The sequence below is a fragment of the Miscanthus floridulus genome, chromosome 1 (genome assembly GCF_019320115.1).
Source record: "Miscanthus floridulus cultivar M001 chromosome 1, ASM1932011v1, whole genome shotgun sequence".
Classification (NCBI taxonomy): Eukaryota; Viridiplantae; Streptophyta; class Magnoliopsida; order Poales; family Poaceae; genus Miscanthus; species Miscanthus floridulus.
The window spans coordinates 16,979,341-17,000,350 of NC_089580.1; the positions used below are offsets into that span (position 1 = coordinate 16,979,341).

The following is a 21,010-nucleotide window of genomic DNA, read 5'->3' on the forward strand; positions in this document are numbered from 1 at the left end:
GTCCCAACACGTTACAAGGCCCAACGGCCCAAAAGACGATGACGCAGCGCCATGATAGATTCTGGATGTCAACTTGTTTCGACGATTTCCATTGATTCTGATGGAATTTTGATGTGGGACCACTTCCATTGGTTTCCTTATGAAATTATCTTTCCATCCATATATGGATCGTCAAAAACGGAGTTCGGATGCATCTTGGGCGTCCATTTTATTGCAGACTGGTCCTGATGGCCGAGGCAGACTCGAACTCGGATTGGACTGGGCCTCTGGCTTGGCTTGGACATCCTTGCTGGCCTCCTAAGGTGGTGGCAAAGGAGGAAGATGTCCAAGGGCTTTCTTGGTGTGTTCTCCAAGTTCTTGGGGTGTGCTCCCACTTGGGCCAGGGTCCCAAGGATGTCTAACAAGCCCATGACGATAGTGTAGCTCTTGCCAGAAATAGCAATAGAATATATTGGTGATTTGGAGGCCTTGCTGATGTGATATTGAGATGGAACTAGATCTATTTGAAAGCTTATCAAACAAGCTTTCCATCAAGTGCTCATTGACCTCGATCGCACTCCGGATAGATCAGTTATGGCCTTCCCAATGAGGCACTATCGGGCTGCCGATGAACCAAAAGTTCAACTTTGATGAACTTCCATTATGAAACACATTTGAACCTACAATCAAATAGTGACATGTACATGTGGAACTAAGTGAATTATAACCAAAGCCACTATGCAAATGTAGGAACGAGTGCACCTTATAATCATTGTTCGTATCCGAAGGTGCCATGTCCTCATCACAAGTGGCATTTGGTTTTTCGCCGCACCTCTCATGCTCGGGGACTGTCCAGACCACTACCATCCTCGGGGACAGTCTAGACCACTACCATGCTCAAGGACTGTCTAGACCACTACCGTGCTCGGGGACTGTCTAGACCACTGCCGTGCTCGGGGACTGTTCCGACCACTACCGTGCTCGAGGACTTTTCTGACCACTATCGTGCTCAGGAACTATTCTGACCACTGCTCAGAGACCGCTCTCCTTGGCTACATGTGATTTGTACTCACATACAGTTGAGAGGCATTTATTTAGACCTTGCTACAAGGCTTATACTTCGCCTTACAGTAAGCTCGGGGACTACATCAGTATGATGCACCTACCGGTGCATCTCGTATTGCTTGTACAACGATTGGATTCTTAACTTCAGTGGACATTCTTTTTAGACCCTGGCACCACGTGCCTACGTCACCTACTACCAGGCTCGGGGACTAAGTGGGCACACTTCACCTTACGGTGAATGTGCTTATTTTATCAACCCCTACGCTCTGACTGTTCGCCAGAACTACTATTGTCCAAGGGTCACTTACATTTCTTTTTAGAAATACAAGTGGTCTAGCCCACTAGAAGACAACGCGTGGCCTGGCCAATCTATTCGGAATCCCGCGCAAGAAATCAAGGCAGATTTAGAGGTCAAACGAGATCCTGGTCAGTTAGAATATGAATCCTTATCCGGCCACCTATGGCAATTGTAACTGGCTAGGATTAGTTTCCAGATCTATAACCCTGCCCCTCGGACTATATAAGGCGGGTAGGGGACCCCTCTAAAAACATCTCTCATTGACATACAACAATACAATCAGACGCAGGACATAGGTATTACGCCTTTATAGCGGCCGAACCTAGATAAAATCTTTTGTCTGTCTTGCGTCACCATCTTGTTTGTAGCTTGCACATCTGTCTGCCGATAATCTACTACCTTGGGCATACCCCTAGGTAGACTGCCGACCATATTTCATCAACAGGGCATCTGCCGCTTGCTTCTGAGCGGCTTGCCGGGCCTGACCCTCTAGTCCTTGGGAAGGTGTGGCCGGGACTTGTACTTTCTGAGCCCCTACGGAACGTACGACCCCTAATCAAGAAATAGGAAAAGCAGAGAAAAATGCGCAGATTACGGAAGGGAACAAACCAGGTGGGACACGATCGAAGAGTTGAAAGGTATGGGCCTCCATTTGACCCTCTCCTTGGGCCTTAGCTATAGCACCTGGCCAATGCGACTCTAGACCTTGTCGTCCGGTAGATCCTTCGACGACGTACGGTCCGGGTTTCAAAGGCCGTCGTACAAACACATCTGCTGCACCCTCTCCGCCAATGGTATGACTCGACGGCGGTACAGGGTGTGAAATACCCACACCCCATTAAGACTGCTCTTCACAAGCTTTCGGAGCTCTGCCTCGATGACTCCCACCTTGTGCTTCTCCTTTTTAGCGCAGCCCCACGACCAACTTTCTTTTTTCTCCAGCCTCCTGTCGGTGAACACTGAGAATGGTGCCACTGCTAGATTCCTGATGTAGAAGCACTCCCCATGCCACCCTCGATTGGAGTCATAGGGGAGGTACCTAGGATACGAGTCTCCCATGCCCAGCTTCCTTTGTAGGGTGAATCCTCCCACCGGTGTGATCTCAGCCGAGTCCCCTGCTGTCAAGGCTCTCGGGGAGAAGAGCCGTCGAAAGAAATCCACGTGTGGCTCTATCCCAAGGAAAGCCTCGCAGATAGTAACATAACCAGCGAGGTGCAGCACCCCCATTGGATTGAGATGCTACAACTCCAGGCCCACTCGTTGAGAAACCCGCGCAGGAACCAGTGCGCGGGGTATCCCAAACCGTGCTCATGGAAGGTAAGGAATGAAACCACCTCGTCGGAACGAGGTTGCGGGAACTCCTCCTTTCCGAGGACCCTCCAGTGTGCCACCTCCTGCAGCAGCAGAAACCCCTTCTGGACGAAGGCCTCCAGCACCGACTTCCTCATGGTGGATGACTTCCAGTCCGACATCCTCACTCTGGATTGCAAAAAGAATAAGTAAGTTCTTCTCTTCTGCTCTCACCCTCTCCCTTCTCTTTCCTAGAGACCGCCGTGGCTCTCAGGAACGCTCACGGCAAGAAAAGAAGGAGGGTGATAGAAGAAGAAGAACATGCAAAAGAACGGAACAAAAACCTCTCCCTACTCCTACTTAAAAGAAAAAGGACAGCGGTTAGGGAAGGATGCGCTAATCGGGGAAGGCAGAACGGCGGAGCGAGAATTTCTCTTTCCCATTTAATGCAGATGGGACGCCCCATGACTGACGGGACATGCCCAGCATGATGAAACGGCTCCTGATCAGGTGGGACGTGACTGGGACATGGCCCACCACCACTGCACGATCAACCACTACCGCGCACCGAGCACAAAAACCAAAGTGCCACCGCACACAGACGACTCCCCGTCTCCCCAGGCCAGACCTAGAGAGATCCAATAGCAAAATCTCCGCCGGGAGAGATCAACCGGCCTCCTAAGTCGATCAATTCACTCAGGATAAACACCTAAGATACAGGTCCTGGTCAGACTTTTCCGCCTGGAGCTATCCGAACCCCGTCTCTCAGGTCCCGGTTGGACGTCTCCGACTAGAGCTCTTTGAACCCCATCTCTCAGGTCACCAAGATCCCGGTCGGACATCTCTGACTAGAGCTCTTCGAACCCCATCTCTCAGGTCACCAAGGTGAGCATGTGTTCATTAATACAAACAGTTCACACAAGGGCTAACCCATGATTGACGAGCATAGGTCCTGGACTAACGTTTCCGACTAGACCCCTTCGAACCTCGTCTCTCTAGTCTTCAAGGTAAAACACTATCAAAGCCCCTCTATTTCATTACAAATCATTCATACATCCATACGCGCATTCATCTCATACGCCTGAACCCCTCGGATGGTTAGGGCATGAACTGCCCGGGGGCTCAGGAACTAAGCATCGCACGTGCAGCGAAATGCACCAAAATGCTCTGTGTTGCGCCATGAAGTGGTGGCTTGCCTCATTCGACATGAGCAACCAAACAGAGCCAGGGGAGAAAACCATAGATGAGCACCGTGCGGCCTTCGCCCGGTCTGGCAAACCGGGTCATCTCAACCTTCTCGTTTGATCCTAAACCTCTTGCCAAGCCCACAGAATCTCCATCGAGGGGAGGCCATCAGGCCACCCGAGTCGGTCTATGGAACGACCTAGGCATCTGCCGGGCTATAGGTAAAGGAGTAGTGGAATGCCACAAGAGGGCAATGCTGACCCCATCACGAACGACAGACCTGGATTCCACTCGATCACACCCGTTAGCGAGCTCACCGAGCTAGTCTTTGAGCCCGAGCGATCAGGACAAGCGACAAAACTTAGCCTCTCCGGTTGTGAGGAACCAGATGGGGTAGCGCAAAACAACTCACATCGGCCCTCATGAAGGCCCGAAAAGGCTCGGGGGCTTAAATGCCATGGGACCGCGACTCCAAACTCACGTTTATGGGATAGGCGACATCCGACTATGGCTCTTGGGACCACGACTCCGAACTCACGTCGACGAGATAGGCGACATCTGGCTCTGGCTCTTGGGACCACGACTCTGAACTCGCATCTATGGGATAGGCGACATCTGGCTATGGCTCTTGGGACCGCGACTCCGAATTTGCGTCGACTGGATCGACGACATCCGGCTATGGCTCTTGGGACCGTGACTCCGAACTCGCGTAACGGCTTCACTAACTAAAACTAACTCTCTCGATCCACGGCAAGCACTGACACCTAGGACTACTCATGACTCCACCTTACCCGATCCCACGGCATACACCAACGCCAAAGATCGAACTCTGTTGCATCCAAAACTAAGCTATTTCCGTTCACAGCGCGCACCGACGCCAGGGCTTGTTTCAAAACTAAAAACTTCCTTGTCCGATCCTCGGCGCGCACCGATGCCGAGATCAATAAGTTCTGTCTCAATCCAATCCCCGCGCTTAAAAAACACATCGGCTGCATAACGACGCCATGATTAAACAAAATCACGTCTTAAAACTCAAAACATGCGCACCCATAGACACCACACAAAGAACCCCCCAGCCGGTTCCGCCCAAACCACCCGGGGGCTCGGGGGCTACACCCGCAGGTGCGCTCACGCGCACCCGCCAGCAAAACGAAAAATCCCCCGGACGATTCGACTCGAATCGCTCGGGGGCTTGGGGGCTCCTGTCGAGTTCATAAACCCAGGGTCGCTCAAGGACCGGCTTCCGTGCCTGGGCTCGACCTAGGAAAACAACATATAATTTATGGGCCGGCCCAAAAATCTAAAACACAGCGGGCCGGAAGGGTAGTTCGATCACCAACCGGAAGGTCTACCCTTAAGAACAAATGCCCGTTCATCAACTTCTTCGATCCACCTCTCTGACCAGAGCACTCGCTTTAGGCACCAGCCGTCTCCAAGCAGACTCTCCAATCGGAAGGCCTGGCCCAAAACGCTGCTTCCAACTCTAACCCCGCAACTAGGGCTCATGGGAACCCTGCTCACCGCTCTTCTCCGATCGACGCACTGAGAGCCGACTGGGGCAATCCGACCAAGGACACCATGCTCAGAAGGAACCAGAAGACGTGCGGAGAAAGGCAAGGCATGGCTCACAAGTCAAAACCACTGTACCAGGGACCATACCCTACACAAAACAGTGCTCTGTAGCTACCCTAACACAAAGTATTGTAGGGGCTGCTAGAAACTCCCATATGGTAAGCCCCCCCTCCCCCCCGTGTTTCTCTGGACATCGATCATAGTATGGGCTCCAGGATCTGCCATGCTGGGTGAACATAGCGTGACTCCTCATATAGCACTAGGCATCAAGAAGTATTTTTGTAGGTACCGGCGTCATCCTTCCTGAAGAAGATAGCTCGACCTCCCGTGCATATCTGACATCCTACAGCGACATCGATAGTATTGGGGGTGTCGACCATTATCCAGTTTTTATCGCCGTAGGCAGCAAGGCTTAGAAACATCCGTACTCTCTCCCTCTCACCTATAAAGCCATCCTCTTCATCTATAAAAAGAGATGCGCTCCCTCCAACAAGGGGGATCAACTTCTTCAAGCTCAGACCCACTAGATCGACATCAACACCCCCAACCACAGGACCACCCAGTTCCAACCGTAACCCTTCCAGTCAGAGCCAACCGAACCTCTTGTACGCTTCCTCCTTTCTCCGTCTTGTTTGTAACCCCACTATAGACTTTGAGCACCTAGGCTCAGGAATAAAGTCACCGACCGACCCCGACTGGACGTAGGGCATGTTGCCTGAACCAGTATAAATCCTGTGTCATTGAGTGCTAGGCCACCTCCGATCGCAACGTGCAGCAAAACTATAAATATTTACTAGTTAGTCACTTTCTGCACCGACACTATTACAAGCATTCATCAATCAAGAATTAACTAAACATGTTTAGCCAAAACAAGAGCAAGCTAAAGCAATTAGCTTAGCACATGCCTAGAATCTAGAGAGCGACATAAAAGGTACTTGTTTCAAGCATAACTAGAGTTATAGGCATCAAACAAAGGTGATCCTAGACTTTCTGAAAAGATTAAGAAGTTGTCTACAACTTTATTATTTACACCTAGAGCTAATTCAAAGGTTAACAAGATTGAAAAACACTAACAAGCAGATCTACATAAACTAGGATAGAAAACTGCCATGAACTTCAAAAATGCATATCTGAAGTTCTAGACATTTACCAAATATGATTCTTAACTTTCTGTAAATCTTATTAAGTTATATATAACTTTCTTATTATCATCTTAAGATGGTTTAATAGCCAACAAGGTCAAATAATACAATGAAGACATCTCTGTCTAGATTTAGACACAACCTGTCATTCCATTTTGAACAGCTATAACCAGAGTTCTAGACCAGCAAAAGTGGTGCTCTTAGACATTTTGAAAAGCTTAACAAAAACACAACAATTCTTCTATTATTATCAATACATGATTCCATGTTTAAATAAGCCAAACAATACAATCATTCAGATCTGTTTAGAGGACATGCAAAACCTAACAGCAAACTTCTAAAATCTATAACTTCTAAACCAGCAGGCCTAAAATCATGAAATTTTAGGACAAGCAAGATAAGGAAAATATCTACAACTTTGGTATTATCCACATTTTTAGAAAATAAAATTTACATCATGAAAATATCTCCACCACAGAAACTGTATATGCAGCCATAACAACACATATACAACTATATGCATTTATCAATTATGTTGTCAACAACTAACATTTTGTTGTTATATATGCAGCTCCTAATCATAACCAAGCAATCACATTACTTATCACCAATTATTCAAAGCACTACATGGCATAAACACATGCATCTATTAACAAACTTTCATCCTCTACTTATATAATACACAATATATATTATTTTTAGTGCTATATAAGAAGAACTAGTTTGGGGCTGAGAATTTTATTATGGCTACTGCACAGATTTCATATGCTCAAGTTTTATAATTTAATTACTATGAAAAAGAAAAATCTTAATTATCAATAAACATGTAAGGACAAGATAAATATGAAATTCAATATTTTCTGTAAACATATGGCTATATAAAGGTTCCTTAGGTTATAACAACATTATGCCAAGGTAAAGGAACAACATTTTCCATTTTTGTATCTTTATTTTCATTATAAATCATTTAAAACCATTTATTAAGCACTAAACAAACTAAATCAATAAATCAATCATACTGCATCCAATGAACCTAAAATTGTTACCACAACACACATATAGCATAAGTAGCCCACCATAAAAATTTCACAGCAATTTGAGCACCACAACTCTAGATATGAATTTATTCCTAGAAAACCCTAATTTATAAAAATAAATAAAAACATCAAAAACATTCCACTAACACATGTCATATTATGACTCTACCGCATAGATTTATCCTCAAGGATTTCAAAACATCTTCATTTTCTATTTTACGATTTACTATGATTTTTCAAAATTTTAGCTGATTAAATGTAATAAAGGAAAATATAAAAGAAAAACACATTTGCACTGAGGACCCTGAACTTTCCACTTAAACAGATTCCAGCAAAAAGGTCCTTCTAGGCACTATTCAATAGAGTCACAGACTTCGTAGATAGGTCATTCCCTTCCTTCAAATTCTTGCCCGCGGTCCTTCTTCTATCGAACAGAGCAGGCAGGGGACCGGCTTCCGACCGGCTGAGGCGACACCGGCGACGAGTTGTAGGGCCATGACAAGCCCTAGCCTGCGTGCACCTGCGCAGGGCTTTGGCTCGGCCGGCGTTGGCCTGGGGAGACCCGACCACACGCGTGCGTGGTCCACCCATAGTGGCAAGGCACGTGTGACGCAGAGGCATGATTGGTTTGGGCGAAGGGAATGAAAGTGGTAGCGGCGGTAGGAGCTTGCTCTGCTCGCGGCCATGGTGGTGCTCGGCGTCCATGCTCTGGCGTAGAGCGAGGAGGGGAGCGAGGAGTAGCGCGGTGGCAAAGGCAAGGCCGGTAGAGAGAGGCAAGAGGCACGCACCGGCAATGGTGGGGCACGAACTCGTGCTTGACGGCCACATCGGCATTTTGTCGAGCACGTGGCGGGCGATGGTGTGGGTACGATGGGCACCAATTTTGGGCAAGCTAGTCATTAGAGCCATGGATTAGGAGATAATCAGCACCAAACTTGATAGTGTCAGCGAGGAAACGAGGATTAAGGAAGAGCTCGGTTTTTGTTAGTTTTGGGAGGTCAAACTAATCCAAACCTTTTGTATGTCCTTCTCCAAAATATAAACTCCAACTTTTATTTTGGGATCAAGTCAAGTTGCTTAATGAAAACACAAGAACGCGACATGCCAACTATCATTGCCACTAATCTCAGACTTGGAATATTTTCCAAGGCTGAAACAGCAGCACATTCAAACTTATAACCTCTGCTTGACAAGCTTAGACATAGATTCAACCTTTGGTCTAAAAACAAAGTTTGTAGCACACAAACCAGACTACAACTTTCATTTATGATCAAACACCAAAACAAGTACAGAACTTATAGTTTTACTTTGGTTAAAAGCATAAATTATCCTTTTTGATCCATTGAAGCATTTTCTTGACACTTGCTCAACGTGAACATTTCATAACTTTTGTTCATGAGTTTAATTAGAGTTGTTTGAGCAAGGTTACAATCTTTGGTTGACACCACATGTTCTCATTCACTGGATAAGGCAATTCAAACAAGGACATAACTTATCATTTCATGTGACTTCTTGATTCCAAACTTTATGAAACTTTTCTAATTGTCAATGTGGGTGGAAATTGATATGAGGCACATAAAAGAAGCACCTTCAACATTACTTAGGTATACATTTGAAAAGGGTCAACATGTAAGCAAAGGTGTGTTGTCCAAGTTTAAGTTGGGGCACATTTTCATAGATTTGACCTTGACACCTTCATCACCACTTCTGAGATAAGGAACTAAAGCTCCTGATTACCACTTAACATGTCATGTTTGAGCTCAAACCCACTGCTTAGCATGTGGCTAACACCTGGGTTGTTACACCGGATGCCATGCTCCACTCACTGCTGCATGCGTTGCTCGTCTAAAAAACAAAATCAACTCCCGCACGCCTCGCCCCGCTCCGCTCCTGCCCTTACCCCTTCCGTGCTCCTCATCCCCTGCCGCAGCGCACCAACACCCAGCGTCCTCCCTCACCGGGAGCCCCAACACCCGCAAATTCGACGGCCCTCTCCTCCGCCCCGGCGAGATCCACTCAGCACCGACGAGATCCATGGAGGTGGCACGTTGGTGTTGCAGGGGAGTGGGCGGTGCTCTCCCCACCCCCGGCGGCATCCTCTCTCACCCCGGCGACCGAGCTCCCACCACCCCGCGCGGCCATGGTGCTCCTCGTCCCCCATCTCCCACCGTCGCTGTCGAGCCAAGCCCGATACTAGTGGCGCTAGTGGCGGTGGTGCTCGTGCGCCGCCGCTTGTCGCCGGCTCTCGACCCCGACGGCCGGAATCGATCGGCCCAGGCTTCTACTCCCCTATGTTGCAAATGTATGTTTTAGGTGTTTCAGTCATTTCAAAGATATGTTGCAGTTGTTTTTTTATGAATGTTGCAAAAGTAGATCGGGGGATGTTGCACATGTTGCATATGTTGCAAGCGTTTGTTCAAAATGTTTCATCTGTTTCCAGACGTATGTTGCAATCGTTTTTTATCTGGATGTTGCATATGTTTTTACACATATGTTGCAACGGTATGTTTTTAATGTTTCAGCTGTTTCAGTCTTATGTTGCAGTAAGTGTTTTTCATGTTTCACACACATGTTGTAAGTGTATGTCCCAAATATTTCATTTGTTTCAAATGTATGTTGCATTTGAGTGTTTCATGTTGCAAATGCAGACCGCCGGCGTTGGTGTCCATGAGGGTGGGTAGGGCCAAGCCGTAGCCACCCATGCATGGAGGAGGTGCATGCCGCCACCGGCGGTGTGGCGAGGTACAGGCCGTGCGGTGCTGTTGTGGAAGAGGCGGGGGCGAGTCTTCCGGCGGCCTGGAAGAGACGTGCGCCGCGACGGTGTGGAAGACGCGGGGGCAAGTCATCTGAGCAGCATGGGCAGCGGATCTGAAGCGGGCGGTTTGGATGCGAGCGCGGGAAACGGAGCTGACGCGGGTGGCGCGCGAATCCAAGTAGACGGGGCGGAGTAGCCGCGGGCGTCCGGGAGCTAGTCAATCCATTTGTGTAATTTGCTTAATTTTTTTCTTGACCTTCTTCGTTTCTTGAAGGGATGTAACTTTTTATACCTTTACCTTTATTTTCAATAAAATTTCAGTAGGGGTTCACAGCCCTCCTGTTTCATAAAAAAAAGGTGTACTGTTGGGTCTGGAGCTGTTCATGTGCTACAATGAGCAAGGAACCATGCGCAACTATCCTTCTAGGTGTTCCTTAATCTTCCTTTGTTGCCTCAACAAAACGTGGACACACAGCACCCCAGTGCTGCCCAGAGGTTTAATTTCCTTGGTTCTGGAATCTTGGGAAGCATCTATATGCTTGGATCCAGACATTCCTAAACAGACCTGCACTGACCTTGTTTCTCACGTTAACCGGCGTGTGTTGATGATACTAATTAGGAAGATCGATTGAGTGGTAGTTGCTCATTTTAACAGAGATTCACTGGACAAAAATATTCAGAAAATTCTCCGTCAAGATCTAGTCTGTAATTGTATTTCTTTTCAGTTTCTATAAGATCTTAAAATCTGCTTTCATCTGAGCAAAGGAGAAATGAGGTACCCGTTCTTTTTGCTTCTATATTTTCAGAAATATTAAGAATGCATTAGTTCACTTCTTTTGCACTACAATTCTCAAATCCTTTTATTGATTTTGTCATGGTGAAAAAACCTTTTTTTCCTTTGTTATCAGTAACACCCACTACTGTTCTGAAATGGAACGCCTCAGATCAGAATACTACTCTAAAAGCAATGGAGGCAGAAGAGTGCTTTGGTTTGACCTTTGAGTAGCACCAATACTGTATAGAGGCTTTTGCCTTTTTGTGTAAAACACTACGGTAGTCTAGAAACTTATGACTGATTCATAACATTTGTCTATTCCACAATTTGTGACAAATGGCACATGACACATCTGGCCATTTTTCTGCCTCCGAATCTCTTACTTCCCCACAAAGTTTGATTGGACTGTCATAACCTGTATCCCCACATGACACCTTGTTTGGCCAGGTTTTGGCCACAGGTTGTGCTCCTCTCCTGCAATATATATGCTTGTGTATTGTGTGCTGACTGATATTGCTCATCCCATTGTCACCATTTGAAGGTCTGTGGAACAAACACTGGCTGTGTGTTTCGACTTAAGAAATGTAAAGCAGTGACACTGAAGTATCTTACGTTAAAAAAAAAAACACTGAAGTAAAGCCGGCACCAGCCTGCATAGCTGCCAGCTGATTAGGTCATCTTGTCTTTTAACATCTCTGCGATCTGTAACGTAATCACTGAAAAATATATATATAATGTTTTTTGCAATATAAACCAGTCTGCTTACTCGTTAATATTTGTGCAAATGACTTTTTTTTTCTGCCATATCCCCTTTCCTCAGGCTAATAAGCTCATGAATTGATCCCTGGTTCAGGGCAAGACGAATATTTAAAAGATATTTGATGACCAAACGATAACCATAATTCCTTCAAGATGTATGAACTAGAGGCTTAAATGATTGAATATATTTCATCATATTTTCATTGTTTCAACTCCATAATATGATACCTTTCTTCTATGTTATAGAATATTGACTCCATGGTCTGCATGACTGCATCCACCTTGAGAAAAATGGATCTTTATGGCTGTCTCTTTCGCGTTGGTTTAGTTCTAGATGGCAGACAACAAAAGCCTTGGAGTTGCCTTGATTGAGACACTAATGTATTATTAATCGCAAAAAAAAGATTGTGTAAATTTAAACATTTGATTTAATTTGTTCAGGTGGGGAAAATCCCCCCGTTGACCTTTCAACAAAAAATATTTGACATCAGGCTTCAAGTGGACTAGTTTGTATAATCTAAAGGGCAGTTTCTCTTTCATTTAGCTAATTATCTATGCTGATTCTTTTTCTATGTTACACATTTTTGCATCTGTGGTTCTGTCGATGGAATGAGTTGTCTTTTTTTCCCCCAGGGTATGACTCGTGGTTCTGGAAACACACCTGTGCTTAGAAACTGAGTTCTTGTCATGGAGAGTGCCTCGAGCAAAGATGATTTGATGATGATCACATTCAAAACCAGATGGCATTTGATATCAGCAGCAAACTAGTTGACATGAATAATAATGCCAACAAAGAGAACGTGAAAAATACTGAACCTGGCATGGAGTTTGAATCAAAGGAAGCTGCAAAGGTGATCTACATAGCTTATGCTAGCCGGATAGGTTTCTCTGTGCGTATTAGCAAGTCCCGACGCTCAAAGAGTGATGAGTCTAGTATCATGAGGCGTTTTGTGTGTTTAAATGGATGACCTCATAGCATTCAAATTTCACTTCTCAATGCACCTTTCTCTTTTTCTAATACATTTTTCTCTTTTCCCGGTACATCTCTATCTCTATTCCTTGAAGGGCATTTTGGTCTTTTGGTTGCAGCGTTAGGGCGCGTTTAGTTGGCAAAATTTTTTGGTTTTGGCTACTGTAGCACTTTCGTTTGTATTTGGCAATTAGTGTCTAATTATGGACTAATTAGGTTCGAAAGTTTCGTCTCGCGATTTCTCATCCAACTGTGCAATTAGTTTTTTTTTCGTCTACATTTAGTACTCCATGCATGTACCGCAAGATTCGATGTGACACTTTGGGGTGAAAATTTTTGGAATCTATACAGGGCCTTAGTTTCAGTGAGCGATCCTAAAACATCTTCTAATATGGGACGGGGGGGAGCACACATGAGTTGACTGCGGTACCAGACAAGGTACACTACATTCAGTCCAACAGTGAAGTTGTCGCACTTGCAAAAACTAGTGTTCTTCAAGAAAATTTAATAGCGCCAACCATTAATCTGCGGCTACGAAAATATGGAAGGAGTTTTGAGAATCAATCTCCACAGAATCAAGAAATAATAGAGAGTAACCTTGCTGTTGTGCTATTGGGCTGGACGGTACCCAAAAGGTTATTGGATACTTCAAGCGGTTGAATGCTGAGAAACACGTGCCAAGGCATGTTCGCGAAAAAAATGCTGAGAATCCTACATTTTCATTCATTCCAGGATTCAGGTTGACAAAAATGATTGAGACATGCCTTCTGGGCTGATGACAAAGTTAAAACATCATACTACTATTTTTTTTTTTTGGGGGGGGGGGGGGGGGGGGGGGTTAAGTTTGAGACATCTTTTGTAGAGAATGAGGACATTTTTCCATTAGTTTTGTTAACTGTGTCATCACTTGCAAAGTGTAGTGTTCAGTTGTGCATTACTTACTGATTTCACAGAATCCTCCTACGTTTGGTTCTTTCAGTTCAGAACTGGATCGCTGCAATGGGTGCACACCATCCTACATCATTAACTATAAGTTATTATGAAGCCATTGGCTCAGCAGTAGCAAAAGTATTTCCACAGGCATACCATCTGTATTGTAATTCTCAAATATTAAACATATGCAAGGAAAATTTGGCTAATTTATATTATGGAATTGCTTCTTTTGAAGAAATTTGGAGTGTGCATTAATGAGCCTGAAACAACTGAAATATTTGAATCAGGTTGGAATTGGCTCCAGTCTCTATACAGAGAGTTCGGCAAAGATGGGTTCCTGTGTACTTCAAAAATGTTTTTACTGCTGAACTTTCAGCAAATCAAAGACCTGAAAGCTTGAGAAGCTTCTTCAAGAAATACTTCAACAAAACAACAACTTTTTAAACAACAACTGTTTGAACATGTGATGTCTGGATGGGCAGAAAAGGAAGCTCTGGAAGATCTAGCCACATATTTTACCATGCCTATTTTAAAAATTCCCTCAAACATATCGAAACAGGTGTCATAAATATACGCAATAACAATCTTTAACATGTTTGAGGAGGAATTCATTGAATCATTATGATACTATGTTTCCAGTCTGAACAATGATGGGTAGATTACTGTGTACAAAGTCATGAAGGACGCTGGAGCTTCATTCACTGTCAACTATGTATGACATCACTGGCAAGAGGGTTCAATGCAATTGCTGTAAGTTTGAGAGTTCTGGTATCTTATGTCAGCTATACTGAGGTTATTCTTAGCTCTTGACGTGCATACCAGGGTTTTACATACTGAAACGGTGGACAAAAGAAGCGAAGAATGGCTTTGTTTTGGACGAATGTTTGCGGTATAGTGAGCTGCATTGTGACGCACTTAGATATGCCAGGGAAGGATCAACATCAGGGGAGGTCCTCACCTTTGCACAGGAAACTCTTCAGGTTGCCTTTTCTGAGGTGGTTCTCATGAAACAACAAATTGTTAGCTTGCACAATGTGATGAACATGGTGCTACAGACTACAGTGAGCAAATTTTTTTTCATATAATCGTCGAGTTAAAAATAGCTCTCCAGTGCCCTGTTTGCCTGTGTTGTGTCCATTCCTGCTTCATGTACTATATGTGTTTATAGCTAGATATGATTTCACTGACTAATTCAATTTCTTGCCGTTTCATTCGTTGACCCTGTCTGCATCCCTATTTGTTGCTTCAATTAGCAAGAAACTGTTAAAGTCAGCTAGTGATGCTGATGATGTATAGATACGTTGAGAGTTGTCGATAAGCTATTCCAAAAGGTAAATTTACAAGTTATGGGCAAATCTAAACATTGTCTGCATATGCCTAGGCCACACATTGATTGGAAAATCAAGTAGAAAAACTGAAATGAAACACATAGAAACGTTAGAAACCGGCATCATTTTGTTGTTGTCTATTTAAATACGATGAAATTTGCAGGCCGGTTCTTTAGTTCTGTGTATGGTTGGCCGCGTTGTGCAGCCCTTTTGAAGCCATTTGGCCATTGCCAACTAACACAAGACAAAGCAAAACTATCAGGCAGGGACATGTGGAGCACACACACAAAGCAATGAAGGCTCACCCAACGTCCTAGCTGTCAAAGACGTGGCAATTGGCCAACTGCATATCGGCCCACAATATACTATTCGTACCTTGTAGAAAACCAGACGACGACAGCCAAAGCATCACATGATTCCAGACTCCCTCGCGTTTTGTTTGAAGAAAAAGAGGAGAGATTCCTCATCCCAACAACGAGGATGTGTTGATGAGACGTTCAGAACTTTTGAGCAGCAAAGGGTGCTTCATGCGCTGCTAAAGCCTGAACAGCAGAATTATTCTGAAGCATGCAGCAGCACCGCACCCAAGACAGGAGGGAATCTGGTGGAACAGGGGACTGGAATCAAAATGCAACTCCAACGAGGCAAAGTTACAGCGTCTCAATTCTCAAAGGTACATGTATATATAACAGTATAGGTATATGTATAGAGAGATCAAAATGACAAAATTTGATATTATATTCATTCATAAGACATCAATAACCAATGACAATCTGAACACCATATGTATATGCTAGTAGCCTCATCAGGCATCTCATTAAAATTGAATAGACCGAACATGTGTCCAAAATCACAAGTGAGAAGCATAGGTAGCAATAGATATTACAGTCTTGATGAATAGAAGAACGCAGTGGCCGATAAGCCGGCAGAAAACTTTGTTCATGCTAATGAAGAAACAGCAACAAAAAGAGAGAGAAACAGGGCAGGAGGCTGGTGATAACGCTCCTCTCGGCTTGCATTTCTTGGGCGCAAAGAATTAGAAGCATTTCCTGTGGACGATGGACGGGCCAGACTCATCGTACTCAGCCTTGGCAATCCACATCTGCAGTTGCAAGCAAAATTGTAAGCAGATAGATCAACATTGAGGAAATTGTAATGTCATCTTGTGCAGCAACGTTTGTTTACCTGCTGGAAGGTGCTGAGGGATGCCAAGATGGATCCTCCAATCCAGACACTGTACTTCCTTTCTGGAGGAGCAACCACCTTGATCTTCATGCTGCTAGGAGCCAAGGCAGTGATTTCCTTGCTCATCCTGTCAGCAATCCCAGGGAACATAGTGGTACCACCAGAGAGGACGATGTTGCCATATAGATCCTTCCTAATATCCACGTCGCACTTCATGATGGAGTTGTAGGTAGTCTCGTGAATACCAGCAGCTTCCATCCCAATGAAGGATGGCTGGAAGAGGACCTCAGGGCAGCGGAAGCGCTCAGCGCCAATGGTGATGACCTGTCCATCAGGAAGCTCGTAGCTCTTCTCCACGGAAGAGCTGGTCTTGGCAGTCTCCATCTCCTGGTCGTAGTCCAGGGCAATGTAGGCGAGCTTCTCCTTCATGTCCCTGACAATTTCCCGCTCAGCAGTGGTGGTGAAGGAGTAGCCGCGTTCAGTCAGGATCTTCATGAGGTAGTCGGTGAGGTCGCGGCCAGCCAGGTCGAGACGAAGGATGGCGTGGGGGAGGGCGTATCCCTCGTAGATGGGGACAGTGTGGCTGACACCATCTCCCGAGTCGAGCACGATACCTGAGAGGCAACAGATTTCAGAGATTACTGACTACTGGAGCAAATCAGATTTGAAAATTGCTAAGATCTCTAAATTCCAAAAGGCTACGGTTCAGTAGAGAATCGAATCAGCTCACCTGTGGTACGACCACTGGCATACAGCGAGAGAACGGCCTGGATGGCGACGTACATGGCGGGGGTGTTGAAGGTCTCGAACATGATCTGAGTCATCTTCTCACGATTAGCCTTGGGGTTCAGGGGCGCCTCGGTGAGGAGGACGGGGTGCTCCTCGGGAGCCACACGGAGCTCGTTGTAGAAGGTGTGATGCCAGATCTTCTCCATGTCGTCCCAGTTGCTGACGATTCCGTGCTCGATGGGGTATTTGAGGGTCAGAATACCCCTCTTGGACTGCGCCTCGTCACCGACGTAGGCGTCCTTCTGCCCCATCCCGACCATGACACCGGTGTGGCGCGGGCGCCCCACGATGCTGGGGAAGACGGCCCTCGGGGCGTCGTCGCCAGCGAACCCAGCCTGCCAGAAGTTGATGTTGTTAGGGCCCCAGCAGCCACCGAGAACCTTTGCATTCTGAAGAACAAGTGTTTCATCAGGGATCAAATCGGTGGCTTACCTTGACCATACCGGTTCCATTGTCGCAGACGAGGGGCTGGATATCCTCGGCGTCAGCCATTTTCTACCTACAGCAAAGCGGATCAGCAAAGCTCGGCCGGTGCCACATTTGTTAAAACAAGCAGATATTAAGGAAGCAAATATACAAATTGGACACCGATAGATGGTTTGTTTCCACGAGTTGCTCTACAGAATCTGCTCTAGAAGGCATCAATTCATTGAAGCTATTCTCTGTTTCTATTTTTCTCTAAACATAAGACAGTAGAAAAAAGCTCCCCAAAATCAGCAATTATAACGAGCAAAAAAACATGGCATTGCCCTACCAAACCACAGATCGGGCCATTTCGTTAACGAAAGGCCCGTGACGACTCCAGATCACGCGCGCAGGCAAGCAGATCTGCGGCATTTCAAAGAAACGCGCTCTCCAATTTCCGCGAGATCCGGCCGGATCCGCGGCAGGAGCGCGCAAATGCGAGATCGGATCGGCCTGGCACGACCCGAGCGAGCAATGCCAGGCGGATCTGGGAGAGCCGTACCGCGCCCGGCCCCGCGTCACGCGCTGGCAGAGGCAAGCGGGGAGGGGAACTCTAGCGACAAACAGGGTGAAGGGAGAGACGGTTACCGGAGTAGCGGGGGATCCGCGGCGAGGAGGGGGCGTTGGTGAGCTCGGGCGGGGAGAGGAGAGGAGGGAGAGAGCGGTGGTGGTGATGGTGCGGTAGGGCTGGGAAGGGGTGTATAAAAAGCCACGGCGCGGGGGTGGCGCTGTCGCGCAGCGCTGCGCGAGAGGAGGAGCGCGCTCGGCGCCCCGTGCTGGGAACCATGGCCCCACGCCCTTCCGCCCTCACGACCCGGGTGCGGGAGGGAACAGTGGCCTCCCACTCGCGGGCGGACGGGGGACGGCCAGCCCCGACGTGTGCCGTACGTGCGGACAACTCGCGCCGCTGCCGCGGCACACGGCGATGGTTTCGGTTCCTCCAGCCGGGTTCGCGTGGTGCGTGGATTGGATGTGGTGGACCGGCCCGTGTCAGGACAGACACCGACAGAAATTGGCCCAGCGCTAGTGCTACTCGGCACTTCTGAGTTTCGAATTTGCTCAGTAAAAATTACCAAATTTTGAATGGACATCGCGCTATCTACCACCAAAGTGGTAGGTTTTGAAAATCTTAAGCTGTGCTTCAGCGCGCGTACGGCTTGTCAAGTTTTGCTACTCCTAATAATTTTTTGTTGATATATTTTGTTTTGTCATTTCGACAATGTGCATCTTGAGTAGGAGTGCTAGGCCTTTTCTCTGAAATTTGGCTTATGTTTCTGCTTATGCTAATTTATTGTGAGAGAAAAATATTGTTTATTCACTAAAAAATACTGTTAAACAGTGGTGTAGAACAGGGCACTAGTCCATCATATTTCCACAGCTTCATGTGTCCACGGGCCACGGCTAATCTCTCGCATGCAGCTTTACTTGTTGGCTTCTGATTTCTTGCAACTGTTTTGGCAGGCTTCATAGCCCATTGGCTGCAGCTCAAAATCTGTACTCCCTTCGCTCCAAAAACTAAGGCAGCGTCTCGCAAGTGGAATATATTTTCATGCTAAGGCCTTTTTAGATCACCTTCAAATTTTAAGTTTTTTCACTCTCTCTCCATCACATTAATTTTTGGACGCATGCATGGAGCATTAAATATAGATAAAAAAATAACTAATTGCACAGTTTGGTTGTAAATCACGAGACGAATCTTTTGAGGCTAGTTAGTCCATGATCGGACAAAGTTTATCGAATACAAACGAAACGTGCTACAGTGTCCAGATTGCAAAAATTTGCAATCTAAACCAGGCCTAAGCTTACTTGGAAATATAGATATTAATATTATTCCTGGTATAATTACTCAAACTTAGAAAACTTTGACTCATAAAAAAAAACATGATATCCGTTTTATTTATGGACGGAGAGAGCAGCCAACTTTTAGGAAGCATGCTGTTGCTGATGCACGAGCTAGCTGCTGCAACGGTTTAGATGCAAATGTTAACACTATTCATTATAGAACTTGATCAACCTTAAATTAGTTTGACTATCACAACTACCATAGTTGAATTATTTTTAGGACAGAGGGATTAGGTTGCAACAGCCACAAGATGCAGTTCCAGTAATGTTTAGAGCTAGTACATCGAGTATATATGCTAATGGCCTTTTGATATGTTTTTTCTAGTTCCTACGAAGGAGCTGAACCCAGCGAAACCAGTTTATTTTTTTCTAGTTTTACCGGCTCCTATTTCATTTCTATAAAAGAACCATCGTCCATCTCTACTATAATGGATCAGTCGAAATTATACTAGTCCCCCACGAAAACATCCCCTGCTGAGAGCCTCCAACTATTGCGCACCTAAAAAAATACGCATACAAATTCAGCACTATTAAAATTAAGAGTTAATCAAACACCTTAACTAAATTTGATGGCCACAATTCGACGTGGGATGCCAGGCTTCTCGTACCCGTTCACTCGCCGTGGTGAAGCCGGCGCGTGAGAATTCACCCAACGATTTTTTTGCGCCGACATGTGGGCCCCCGCTCTCTCTTCCGCACGGCCCCACTCCAGCGTGCCTCTCCGATTCTCCACCTGCCCCTCCTCCCCACGCCGCCACGGTGCCACCCCGCCTCTCCTCTCCATGCCCCGAAGCCCCCCCGCCCCATCCAACGCCTAGCCCAGCCCCCCACTGCCTCCCCATTGACGCCGCTGCCACCGCCGAAGCGCCTCATCCCGCTTGTGCTTGCGCAGCAACTGTCCAGCAAATTTGTGCGACTGCCGGGGGCGGTGCAAGCAGATGAGAGCGGCCGGACCTGCCCAGATGGCGTGCAGGCGCGACGGCCGGCCGGCCTTGCTGGGGCGGCGCGAGCGACAAGATACCCTGCCATGTAGCTTGCTGGGATGAGCTTTGTCTCCGAGGTGAGCCCTGTCTGCCGTACCCCTCTCTCCCTCCTTCAACTCTCTCCATCTCTCACTTTCCTCTCAAATCCAAATGTGGAGGTGCCCTGATCCTTGCTTGGGACGCAGGCATGGATCTCGCCCAGCCTCTACGTCGTCTAGGTGAACGACGCCCTTGCCGATAGGATACCCTGCCCTCCGTTCCTGGTAATCTACGTCTCACCCCTACCGTCTAGATGTGCATCGTCCGCGTCCTCTTCTTGCCTCACCAAATTGGTTGTTCATGTTCTTGGTAGTTGGTGGCTTTGGTGCTGTTTAGTGTTGATTAGCAAGTCGTGTTTTACATGTCAGAAAGGTGTTCGACAAAATGACCATGTGCCACATTTCAACAATTCAATCTTCAAAGCTTCCTTCAATTTCTGTAACAGAATCCAACAAGTAGAAATTTGCACCGGCATGGGTTGGGAACATTGAAGGATCTGCTGGGTATGAAGTAATAAGGCTGAGTTTTAATGGTTTGTGAACATTGTAGCAACCGTTGTGTATGGAGTAATTGAGGCTGTCCTGATGGAATTGACGAGAAGAAAAGGAAGCTTAGTATA

The 21,010-nt window shown here is 46.4% G+C and overlaps 1 protein-coding gene and 1 pseudogene across 2 annotated transcripts; one reads left to right on the forward strand and one right to left on the reverse strand.

Annotated features, from left to right (window-relative positions):
* The first annotated feature begins 12,570 nt into the window (after nt 1-12,570).
* Nucleotides 12,571-15,037, forward strand: LOC136452655 (protein FAR1-RELATED SEQUENCE 5-like; annotated as a pseudogene).
* Nucleotides 15,038-15,808: 771 nt separating this feature from the next.
* On the reverse strand, nt 15,809-18,248 carry LOC136552568 (actin-1). Of its 2 annotated transcripts, none has more exons than XM_066544160.1 (5): nt 18,116-18,248; nt 17,495-17,561; nt 17,004-17,397; nt 16,274-16,887; nt 15,809-16,190 (listed from the first exon to the last, which is right to left on the reverse strand). In XM_066544160.1, the coding sequence occupies exons 2-5, from the start codon at nt 17,552-17,554 to the stop codon at nt 16,125-16,127; spliced, it is 1,134 nt and encodes a 377-aa protein (XP_066400257.1). In that variant the 5' UTR covers nt 17,555-17,561; nt 18,116-18,248; the 3' UTR covers nt 15,809-16,124. The 2 variants fall into 2 exon arrangements, with proteins under 2 accessions (XP_066400257.1, XP_066400318.1); XM_066544221.1 differs by having other exon boundaries at nt 17,495-17,557; nt 18,116-18,203.
* Between the last annotated feature and the right edge of the window lie 2,762 nt (nt 18,249-21,010).